This window comes from Brachycentrus maculatus, unplaced genomic scaffold, assembly GCF_059751285.1.
Source record: "Brachycentrus maculatus isolate JH-2025_06_01 unplaced genomic scaffold, ASM5975128v1 h1tg000134l, whole genome shotgun sequence".
In the NCBI taxonomy this organism is placed as follows: Eukaryota; Metazoa; Arthropoda; class Insecta; order Trichoptera; family Brachycentridae; genus Brachycentrus; species Brachycentrus maculatus.
This window is the reverse complement of record NW_028280887.1, coordinates 1,520,041-1,533,052: the sequence shown is the minus strand read 5'-3', so window position 1 is coordinate 1,533,052 and position 13,012 is coordinate 1,520,041. Positions and strand designations below refer to the sequence as shown.

General features: G+C 33.7%; 1 protein-coding gene across 4 annotated transcripts in view; it reads left to right on the top strand.

The window, feature by feature from the left end:
• The window catches only part of BicC (protein bicaudal C), a 33,041-nt gene extending 22,565 nt beyond the window's left edge, over nt 1-10,476 (top strand). For 3 of the 4 annotated variants that reach the window (XM_088260402.1, XM_088260404.1, XM_088260405.1), the window contains 6 exons: nt 1,148-1,270; nt 2,728-2,864; nt 4,263-4,382; nt 6,290-6,461; nt 7,227-7,346; nt 9,897-10,476. In XM_088260402.1, the coding sequence (XP_088116528.1) occupies nt 1,148-1,270; nt 2,728-2,864; nt 4,263-4,382; nt 6,290-6,461; nt 7,227-7,346; nt 9,897-9,970 (746 nt within the window). In that variant the 3' untranslated portion in view covers nt 9,971-10,476. The remainder of the gene's footprint in view (nt 1-1,147; nt 1,271-2,727; nt 2,865-4,262; nt 4,383-6,289; nt 6,462-7,226; nt 7,347-9,896) is intronic. The other variant, XM_088260403.1, reaches the window with a different exon arrangement.
• Nucleotides 10,477-13,012: the final 2,536 nt, after the last annotated feature.

Sequence of the window (13,012 nt, the reverse complement as noted above, 5' to 3'; positions counted from 1 at the left end):
GCGTATGGGGCATGTCTTGTAAAAACACAAACGGTTATGCGAGCCGCGTGGATCCGGTTAATAATCCCTGTTATTTAAAGCTTTTAGCCTGAGTAAAATATATAATATATATACCCGCTATTAAACTCAAAGTTGAATTTACTTTTAAAATCACATATAAATGACATTTTAAACTACTTAGTGTATTTTGCCAGTTTATAGAACGCTGAAAACTTTATAATATGCATCTTGAAGTCAAAATTGCATATTTTCGAGTTAACGTTTTTTGCCAGTATACTCACAATATGTAGATGAAGAAATTTATTTAAACGGCAAGAAAGGAAGTCTGGGCTTACTACCTGTTATTGGCTGGTTTAATTGATCAATTTATACTCTGTGTAACATACACTCATGATAAATAACCACCATTCTCAAATTGTATATAACTTCTATCCATTCGCATGATGGTTTAACAGCTCTAATGATGTTAAAACAGGGATGTGTAATGTCATTGTGATGTTGGTTTGGTTACATCATTGTTCCGCAAAGTGTGTGCCGCGGTACACTGGTGTACCGTGGTGATTAGTTTGTGTGCGCAGAATAAAATCTAGTTTTGTGAAGATGACATAATTTACAACATTTTGAGTGTGTCCAAATACTTGTTCACAAAATCTGGATTCAAAAAAATAACTAAAAAAAAAATATTTATGTATTAATTTTAAATCAAACACAGATTTTTTGACATTCGTTTGATAATGCCCTAACAAGGCGAAACAATTGTCACTATATAATTTTTTATGTGTTTTTGTTAATAAAATACAACTTAGTAGACTCAAAAAATCTGTGTTTGATTTAAAATTAATACATTAATTAAAATAGAGTTCTACAAATTAAACGCCAAATCAATAATTAAAAAAATAAAAAATAATAATATGACATAATTGCTCCAAATTTTGATTGCCTGCGCTCAGTTAAGCAAGCTCACATTTCGCATTAAACATCATATGTTAAATATGTTAGCGCATTATGTTTATTTTGATAATAAATCAATATTAAAAAACCTTTTTTTTCTTCTTTGGTGTACCTCTAAATTTCTTAATTTGGCAGGTGTACCTTTGGCAGGTGCGGAACACTGCGGTACATTATAAAAACATGTTTGTTTTACCAGGAGGTGATAGCTGCAATGGCGGGGGCAGCAACTTGGTGAGCCCGTCCGTCAGTCCAATCAGCAAGTCCCACAGCCCCACGCCGTCCCCGACAAATAATGACGGTCAGAATAAAAATAATAACGGTTTGTTACTATGTTTCAATGTGTTTTAGTAATTGCTCTCAAACTATGGATGAAAGTACCAACATAAAAAAAACTTGTCCACAACATAGCTAACTAACCATCACGCCACTTCCAGAGAGAATAGAAGGCCACACCAATCTATCTTTACAAACAATCTTCGCTTCTTCCACAATCATGCATCTCCTCATACATGCCCTACGATTTTTTTTTTCCTTGAGAGTTTTCCTTTGCCGAGGGCATATTCTACAATTTTTATTTATAAAATTATCATCATCAAACCCTTATCCGCACCCCAATGGTGCATAGGGCACTGCATATAAACGCAGTGTTATCTTGATCGTTAACACATGAAGGAAAGGTGATTAGCCATCCGCTTCAGGTACCAGTCCAGGGTGATATTGAATAAATATTAGAGTGAAAAAATCGCTTATATTTTATTTGACCCCCCCCCCTGGGAATCGAACCCGGGACCTCCAGAATGATAGTCGAGCGTGCTGACCATTACACTATGGAGGCGTACAAAATAAAATTATAATGAAATAAAATTGTTTATATAATCAAATATGGCTGGCATGGCTTTGGTCATCATTTGTGATGCAATATGTTTTAGATCTACCCATTTCCATTATCCATTTATGAATAGCTCTTTTATATTAAATTTCTATTTTGAATGACTTTATGGACAATAAAGGTAAGTTTAACAACTTAATTGCATAGTAATCGAAGTTTTTTTTTACCAAATAAGGTACTTATTGATTTAGTGATATTCAACTTTTATTTTGTGAAAGCAAATATCGCATTTGGATTTTTGGTTAATATACCCAAAATTCAAAAAGGTTACTGGATTGAATTCTACTTTTATGTACATATATATATATATATATATATATATATATATATATATATATATATATATATATATATATATATATATATGTGTATATAGGAAAACTTGGCGCAATCAGGTATGTCAAATACTTGAAAGCGGCCGGGTCAGGAGTCGTAATAATCGTCAGGTATGTATGAGGAGATGCATGAATGTAGAAGAGGCAAAGAATGTTTGCAAAGACAGAGTGGTGTGGCGTTCGATTCTCTCTGCCTACCCCTGCGGGGAAGCGGCGTGGTGGTTAGTTAGTTAGTTTTTTTTATATATATATATATATATATATATATATATATATATATATATATATATATATATATATATATATATATATATATTTATGTGACGCATTTCGTCTTATTAAGACATTATCAAACACTTATTATCACATATATAAGACGAAACGCGTCACATATTATCACATATATGTAAAAAAAAAAAAAAGTAGAATTCATTCCAATAATCTTGTTTAATTTTGAATAATTACCCAACAATTCAAAATGGAATTCTACCGACTGTCTGCAGTTACAATAAATCGCATTTGGAATTCTATATGATGGCATTTTATGCATAGAATTCTTGAACATGATATCGGAGATGACGGACGGAGACCACAGGGCGCCGGGGTACGAGAAGAAGACCCTAGAAACCATCCAGCAAAACCTGACGCCAGTCAATGATTATCAGAAGATGAAGATGCAAGCCTCCAAGGTAAGGATACCGTGGCCAATACATGTCTATTACTATCATTCATCCTAGTGGCCAATACTCTCCTTATCATTCAACTAATTAATTTTAAAAGGGTTTTTTCTACAAACTATGAATTAACCCTTCTGGAAGTATGGCCCTACATGTACAGCCGCGCTTGTAATTAAACCCCGATGATATTTATATCTAAAATGACACTTCGCTCACTCCTTTCAAGAACGTCATAAATAAAAAATCGACAATTTTCAGTTTTGCATGTTTTCAGAATGCCAAGAGAATATACTATATCCCAGCAAAAGCGGCATATTTTTAACTTAATATTTACCTGCTACAGGGCAGAAAGTGTTGTTTTTGCATTTTGAAGAAAAGTTATTGTTTAATAATTTAAAAAAAATAATAAATATTATTTAAATGGAGAAAAAACCTTCAGGTGTTACCTAAAAAGATCTGTTGCACAGTAAAAAGTTCAATAAGTGGCTTGATATTTATTTTTAATACATTGTATTATATTTTTAAACTTTAAAAACGTTCTCCTGAAAAATCAAGTTTTTTTTTATTTATGACGTTCTTGAAAGGAGTGAGCGACTTGTACTGCCATCTGTGGTTGTATTCAAGTAGTATAATCACAAATCACATCATTTTTACTTGTGTAAATATTTTTTATTCAAGAAAATATGTTGCTTATAGCATCCACTATGATATAAAATTTTAATTAAGTGTAAGTTCTAATACAAAACGTGAATGATGAATGCTAAGGAGAGTGTTATATTACCATACTTACTTAAGCCTTCTTCTTGTGTTCAGTATTGAACGAGGGCCTCCTTCTTGGACTTCCACAGTTCTCTCTCTTCCAGTGCAGGCCCGCCACTTTCTTACTGTCATCGGACCATCTTGTCTGGGGCCTACCCACTCTCCTGTTCTAGGCCTCCAGTCAAGCACCTCTTTTCTTCCATCTTATATTGCAATGCTTTTGATATATCGCTCACTCCTTTCAAGAACGTCATAAATAAATAAAAACTTGATTTTTCAGGGGAATGTTTTTAAAATTGAAAAATATAATACAATGTATTAAAAATAAATATCAAGCCACTTATTGAACTTTTTACTGTGCAACAGATATTTTTAGGTAATACCTGGAGATTTTTTTCTCCATTTGAAAAATATTTATCATATTTAAAAAAATTATTAAACAATACCTTTTCTTAAAAATGCAAAAACAACACTTTCTGCCCTGTAGCGGGTAAATATTAAGTTAAAAATATGCCTCTTTTGCTGGGATATAGTACATTTTCTGGGCATTCCGAAAACATGCACAATTGAAAATGGACGATTTTTGATTTATGACGTTGTTACAAGGAGTGAGGGATATATGAATGAAATGTTACTTGTTTATGTTTCCAGGCCATGAAGGAGTCTTGCCCCAGCGATAGCTACCGCGTGCCGACGAGCCGCTGGTCGGGATATGGATTCAGCCAGACTTCCCCGAGCCACCTGCTGAGCCCAAATCTTCAGCACCAAGGAGTAAACATTACACATTACACATTACATAAATTATTTTTTTTCAATTCTTTATGTTTGTTGCAAAAATGGTCCTTTTTATTCCATCTATCTCTGGTCTCAATCCTGCAGATTGGTCTGCAGCAACAGATGACATCTCTTTCGCCATTCTCGCCTATTTTCGGAAGTCTTCTTCAGCTCCTCGTACGTCGAGCAGCCCATGTCTTGGTATAAGTCGCTTAGGTATTGGCGGCGTGGGCTTCCTCTGGCGTTTATTCCCTCCATCGTCCCCTCTATTATTTGTTGCAGGAAACCCTCTTGTCTTAGCACGTGGCCGATCCACTCGGCGCGTCTTTTGGAGATAGTCGCCTTTTTATTGATTGTGTACAAAATTAGCAATATTTTTCTCATCCATTGACCAATATAATATTTCTTTCTGGTATTTCGTGTGGTGTTTGATACATTTACAATTTAAGGACACAAAAAAATGTATTTCTAGTTTTCACTAAAAAATTATTTTAATTTATGAATATTGTTGACGGATCACTGGAATCATCGTCGGTGCATCGAAGGGCCACACTTTTGGCAAAGGGCCGGGTTGTGGTCCCCTTGGTTAGTGTCGCAGACTCTTAAATAAGAGTTTCTCGGTTCGAACCCACTCTATCACAATTTTATACCTATTTCTAATAATGAGCCGCTCAGGCTCACAGAAATAGTACGAAATTAAAATATTTGTGTAAATAATAAAAACACAAATATTTCTTTTAAAAAAAAAAAGTATACCAGAGTCGATACATTGCTTCCCAGCACTATTAACAGTTAAAATGTTAGTTAAATACAACTTGATCAACCTGTACTGGTATTACAGAAAAACAATGTGTTAACTACTCAGTGTAGATAATTTTAATATACCTTTTTGAAGTTGTAAAATTGTATAGATGATAAAAAACAAAAATGAATGTATCATTTTCAATTTATCGGTTCTCATCGATCTACCGACTTAGCGCTCTTACAGTTAGTTAATGAACTCAAAAAAGTTGTGTTTTTTTTTTTTTTTTTTTTTAAATGCATTTCACAATATATTAAAATTACAAGTACAAAAAAATATTAATACAAAAAAAGATCCCACAAAGGTATGGCCTGTGTGTGGGTATACATTTTATTTTAGGTTATAATAAAGGGTATATTATTTCGAGAAATAAAAATACTTTGTGTTCTGATCCACTCACATTTTTTATTTAACCAACTAGTTTCGGCAACAACCTGTTGCCCTCTTCAGGGTTACATTTATTAGTAATAAATGTAACCCTGAAGAGGGCAACAGGTTGTTGCCGAAACTAGTTGGTTAAATAAAAAAAATGTGAGTGGATCAGAACACAAAGTACTTTTATTTCTCGAAATAATATATCAATATGATCCACAAAGTTAATGCTTTCAATATTCAAAACATATAATAAAGGGCACTGGCAAGAATACAATAGATATCAGAATAGATATGAAAACAGATTAAAAGTGCCAACATAAACTACAAATATTTGATTTTAACAGAAAACAAAAAGTTTTAAATATAAAAATGAAAGAAGTTAGCAAAATGTACTGTAAGAGTTATACGTTTAAAAGAAAAAGGTACTTGGAGCTTTATACAAGTGTTTGACAAGTGTACTCGTTCATTGTCTTATACAAGTCTAAGAGGTGTCGGAAAAAGGCAGATCTCCTGGTTCCATAATATACACAATGGGACATGAGTATGGAGCGTCTAGGAGCTGTTTCAGACTGCCCAAAATAGGGACACTTTCTCACAAGTGATAGTCAACATCAGGAGACCCAATACGATACATAAGGGAGAAGAAGAATACAAGTGTTTAATTCTTATCATTCAACCCAGAGTGGCTCCCAATACGGTTGAAATTAATGTTTCACAACTGTTGCAGAGTTCCGCCATATGGGGCAACAGCAACGGTAACGGCACGCGCAGCCCGCACAACTTGAGCCGCCCCAACATCAAGGAGGAGGGGGCCAGCCCCGCGGCGGAGCCTCACTCCACCTGCCGCTACCAGCAGCTCAGCCAGCTGCTGCAGGAGAAGGGCCTGGACAAGTACATTCGTGAGGAAACCGCTTTTATTATGAACTTTATTTTTTTTAAAAACACTAAGTATTTAACCACTTTTTTAATGGTACATTTTTTTCTCCAACCAACAAGAATCTTGTCATCATCAGGGTTAAACATGTACAAGTTTAAAAAATGTGCCACAAAGTATCTGGGAAAACATTCAAGAAAAAAATATGTACATATTATACACTATCAACTGCAAAATGTGCTTTTTTCACTTCGAAAGATATTAGATTTAACATACTCGACAAATAATTTTTTTCACTCTAGGAAACGCCAGAAAACATGATTCAAATTTTTTATTCATACTCTAATAAATTATTTCACTTTTTTTTCCACACTGAGAAACGCCTGAAAACATGATTTAAAATTTTTATTCATACTCAGCAAATTAATTATTTCACAATTTTATTTTCACACTGGGAGTCGCCTGAAAAGGTGATTTAAATTTTTTATGCAGCTTATAATTTGACCACAGCATTTTTTCAGTGTGTCCTAATCTTTATACACAAACCTGGGTTCGGACACACTCAAAATATTGTGAATAAAATAACTGGTCCAAATTTAACTTAGATAAAAATTCAATATCACATTTTCAATGTGTCTATGACTGGTCGCAAGCCCTGTAAATACACAAACTTCCATATTCTTCATCTATTTTTTATATAAATATTTTTTTTTTTAAATTTGAAAAAACTTATTATTCATTTACTTAATGCTTAAATTTGTGCATTTTTCCAACTCTCATTGTTTTATAGAATTGTTCCAATCCCACGAAGTGGACATCATGACATTCTCCTCTCTCACGGATGGGGAATTGGTTGAAATTGGAGTTACCGCTTTCGGAGCAAGAAAGAAAATGCTACTAGCTATTTCGGGTTTGATTTTTTTTTTAAACTTACTAATTTTTAATATACTTGGCTTTATACTTAATTTTTTAACAATAGAATGCTCAAATATTTTATGAATAGGTAGTTTTAAATGATAATAAGAAAATGTAAGCATGCAACTAATAATTAGGGATATAATAAGACTGCCATTTAAAAATAATTTATAAAAAAAAAACAGAATTGCAAAATTGCATTTTGTATGTAGGCCTGAATGGTTGAAGAATGAAAAGAGTTTAAATGAATTTAAAAATAAATGTTAGGTTGATTGTACAAATAGTTAAATAAATATGATGTTAAATTGAGTGTAAATATTAATTTGTATACTAAATGTAATATATCGTCGTTCGGCATGCAATACCGCAAATTCGACATTTTTTTCAAAAGGGACTTTGTTGTTTGTCACATACGCAGTGTTGCATGCCGAACGACGATAAGCTAACTTAAGAAATAAAAAAATTATATTACATTTTTCGAAATTTAAATTTTACTTGATAAACACCACTTTTTCTTAACCTTTTACACGCGTCTTAGATATACCCATCCTCCCGTCACACGCGGCACTCCATTTGCGTAATCTAAATTACGACTTTAAACAATAATAACGTAAATATTTCAACAACCAGTGTTAAAGAAATCATCACCAACATTATGAAGTACGTTTCTAAATGTAAATAAACTCCTAAAACGTCACTAAATCTTGATAAATCATCGAAGATCGTTTCCCATACAAGGCCGGCGGCGCCATATAGACACTACATAAGTAGATGCATGCATATACACATCACACATACATACCGCACGTAAGAGCTGTGCGCGGGTACCGCACCAGACTATTGCCGCCGTGAGCCGTTGTGGTTTTTATAGTTAACACTTGAAAAGGTCTTAAGGATTATACACACTAAACTTAAAAAGACATAAATAACGCAACGATTGCTCTTCTATCGTCAGATGTTTATTTCTCGTGATCGCGAAAGCTATTTCAATCAAAACATATATTTCCGAAATTGTGGAGTCCACCTATTTATGTATTCTTGCCTTTTCCGTAAAATCGAGAGTGCTCATCTTGTATACTGCATATAAAAAATATTTCATGCTTTGAAAAAATCTTCGAAAAGTCCCGCTCTGTAGAATCTTCGGTTAATATTGTATCAGGATTAATACCTGAAGTGAAATGATCGAATTCATGTACTATTGGTACAAAAGGGACTGCATCCCACGAAATTTCATCCCCTTCTTCGACTTTTATCTCCGTATCGGAATCATAAATAGATTCGGCAGCTTCACTATTACTGTCGCTTCCGCTCATTTCAAAATCCGAGTCTATTGACTCCAGATTTTTCAAAATTTCATCACCGCTAAGACCAGAACCCGCCGTTTTTAAATCACGTAATTGTTACTATATTTTTTCTTGACACAACATAAATCACTTCGCGAAATTTTTTAATGAATAAAACAAAAAAAGTTTAAAACACAATAAAGTTCGATTCACTTTCTACAGATATTAAAATATCTCACTATGCATTTTGTACTAAAAACAGCCACCACATGATTACTGTTTGCATATTAAATAATACTTCACGTCCTTAATAAATTAAATCAACTTAATAAGATTAATGAAAGTTTTTCACATTCGCAAAATAAAGAGTACTTATGTTTCAAGTCGGTGCAGGCCACCGCTTATCTGAACCAAATACGCGCTTACGTCACACGCTCGCTACGGCGCGGGAACATTTAAATCTGCTGTTGATTTAATCAGAATTAGGGCTTGTCTTTAAAGTGTCGTCTGGTTGGCTGGGAACCTTATTTTAGAGTGATGCCAAAAGATGTCAGTAGTGTAATGATTCAAGATTTTTTAGAGTATAAGTTTCACCACCGGCCAGTATATTTTCATTCAAATATCGCGGGAGAAACTTCGCGGCTCCTATATGAGTCGCCCGCGTACGAGGCAAGCATAGGGCGACTCACCCGTGAGTCGCCCGCGGCCGTCGGGTTAATATCTATTGTAACGCATTTTCGATGCATTCTGCATAATTTTCAAAAACTGTATGATGCGAAGTGATCGATGATGAAAATATCGATGGCCCCTACGTAAAGTACTCTATCTGCAAATCTGTTACTTTACAGGAGAGAGCTTAGAAGATTTTTTCAACATTTTTTCTTTATTAATTAACGGTTTTATCTGAAGTTTTAAACTAGTGTTATACATTCAAAAACACAATAAAATAATGTATTCAATCGTTTAAAAACTTTATGCTTTGTCAAAATTAAGTAGTGTTTTAGAAGTTCAGTTCATTTCGAAACTTTGATTTAGATAGCGTCTTATATGCCTGAAAACTAGGCGTAATTTATCTTATATTTTTTTTGTTTGTTTATATTTGTAGATAACAGTCAGTTGATAACGTACACCAAATACCTCAAAATTGACAAAAATGTAGTTATAGCACTTTACGTAGGGCACGTCGATATAATATAAAAACCCCCTTTTCAGGTCTACCTTATCAAACCTCATTCATTCATAGTGGAATCTTAATTTTACAGACATCAATAAAAACATGAGCATCTTCAGCGGCTCGGCTGCTCCGGGTGCCGAAAGGAAGACCATGAGGATCTGAGATGACGGAGCGCATCTTTCAATATTATAACCAAACCTTTCCACTCCGCAGACCGGCGCTAATACTTTAGCATTTGGAGGAGAGAGAAAAAACAAAGCTAGCTTTATATTATTACTCTGTTGTATTCATAAGATTTATTTGAATTGTTTAAGTACCAAACGGTCAGAGCTTGTCACTTTTAAACACGTACTATTTCTTCAAATTTTGTCCTTATGCCTTCGTTATTAATAATTATTATATTTTTTTATTTCATTCCGTTTGATTGATTATTTATTTTGAAACCGTTCCGCGACGCATTTCCATCTTTCTGTTGATCAGAATTTTTACCTTTATTGTTGCCGACGGTTTTCAAAATTGATTGTTTGTTTGTAAGGCATCCGTGATGCATTTTATACAGAGATTTATTCTTTATTTGTAACTCCGCCACAATATTCACTCCATACGCCATGTTTATTCCATATTTTCGCATTCCGTATAAATAAAAAATATTAAAAATACAAAAAAAATAATATAAATATTACATATTCAAGTATGGCTCTTAATCGTACTATAAATAAATAATATATTCCTTTTATAACATCTTCTGCCGAATATGAGGACTGTAATAGTTGCCAGTTTGTAGTTTAGTGCTAATTGTTTTGGAATACATCTTCTTCGGTGTAGACAGATAAATATTGACTAAAGTACATTTTACTAGAACGGTGATATCCACTGAATCCCGGATGCTGTTCCCGCCGCTGGAAGTTGCGGAAGTATCGGAACCTCTCTCCTTCTGACCTTAGACTAATTCCACAATGCTCCTCCTATTATTTTTGTTTAATTTTCGGCAATTTGATTACAACATCGCCATTAATAAAGATGCGATATTATAATTGAATGCAAGTGACTGATTGCCTAATCTGTTAACGATTTGTAATTTTCTTCAATACTCTAGGCGCGTCTCAGCGAGGTGCTTTTGTTTTTGAACTAGGCGGTATTGTAAAAAATTACTCGATATTGAACTATGCCGGTTGTGTGAAATATAATTTTCTCAAGATGATTCTTTCATATTTATGAGATTTATACGATTTTTATTTTGAAACTGTTCTCATTTTAAAAGTACATGACACTCCATTCCTTCATTATTCATTTAAGAAAAACAATTCACTCATTTTAATATTGTATTTATTTGTGAAATTAATTGTCTTAATGCATGAGCGCGTTTATTTTATTTTCTTATGGTTTTTCATTTCACGGTTCCATGAAGAAAATTCCCAGTTGGGAGACGTCTAATTGTGGTAAATACATTCGCCATGGAAGGATCTCTGGTTGTATTATTTCTCATTATGTTTAGCTACCCTTGTAACCTCGACTCAAATGACACCAAGTGTAAGGGGAGATGCTTATTATCTAAAATTGAATCTTTGTTCTATTAGTAATGAAAATGTGAAAGAATGAGAAGTGACTCAGACATTATTTGTACGGACTTCTGTATCCGTTTTAGCTGCATTTTTTATCGTTGACACTTATACCGAAACTATTTGATTATTTTCTACAATTTAATGTAAATACTTTTGCGATGCCAACTATTCGTTTAATACCAACCTTATTTTATAAATTTATATGACACACCCTCGCTTGACTCAGTCGGATAAAAGATTGCCATCATTCTTTCACATTCTTAATTAAAATAGATTTTATCTTTATTACTTATTTCTTCGCTTCATTTTTCTTTCTTTTTATTTTTAAACTTTGAAATTTAAGATTGTACTTTTTATAACGTTTTTCTATTTTAAAATCATGTACTTATTTCTATTTTTATGTATGATACTTGTTTGTATTTGCTCCAATTGGCCCAATTGCGAATTGAAAGATGTACTTAAAGTTTGTATCCGTGTTCACGATTTGACGAGTACACTCACCTCATCGCTCATCTTTGTTCCCCAACCTTTGCATGCCTTATATTATAAAGTGGTTTCTAGGAATCACAAGTCCACTCTCCAGTATTCCACCCTTATTGTATGGGAATACTCTGTCTGCAATGTCCCGCAGAATCCTACTGTTATTATTCATATAATGCATGCTTTAAATTAAAACTATTCATAGCTTTCTGAATAAATGTTAGTATTCATTCATTATATCGTTTTATTTTCCATCCTGAATCCTCCAGTTGCATTAATCAAGCGAGAAAAAGAAATTATCAAGCAATAAATAGCATGTCAAACAAGTGAAATCGGTAAAAGCAAATAAAAACCTTTCAGCGAAAGTTAAACTGCCAGCGCACACTGGATTCTCAGTTCCAACCCTACTGAATGCAGTCGAAATGCGGTCTCTCAGACAAATATGCTACAAAATGATGTATGGTAGATGATTCAATGGTGATATAAAGAAAGAATGTAAGGCTGAGATAAGCACTGTGTTTGTACAATGCAGTGCCATATGCACCCTTGGGGTGCGGATAAGGGTTTGAATTGAATTTAAATGTGTGGATGTGGGAGAGAAAATATTGTTTGCAATGACAGATTGGTGTGGGGTTATTTTCTCACTGCCTACCTCTGCGGAGAAACGGCGTGATGGTTAGTCAGTTGGTTTTCATATTTCTAAAAAAATACATTGACTAACTAGGATGAGTCTCTGTTCCAAGTCAGACAAGTAACAATACAAAAGTGTTTTCACGAAATAAATGACAGAATGAAAAATCTCCTACTTTTTTTTCGACCCCCCTGGGAATTGAACCCGGTACGTCCAGCACGGCAACTAACTACTACACTACGGAGGGGTGGAGCCAATAATATCTTGGGTAAAACCAACAAATACATAGTATGGATACCATGAACAATCCAGGTGAGTAGCGGTGAGGTAAGATTTCCTCAAACAGGAAAATAAAAATGACTTCATACCTCATAAGTGGAAATATGTCGATGTTGGTTTTATAAATTATTGCAATATTTTATCACACACGACTTACTGCGCGAAACAAATTTCAAAATGTTTGAAGATATTTAGCATGGAAATATCAACCTTATGTGAATATGAAATATGGCATGATTTTCTTCTTTAGCA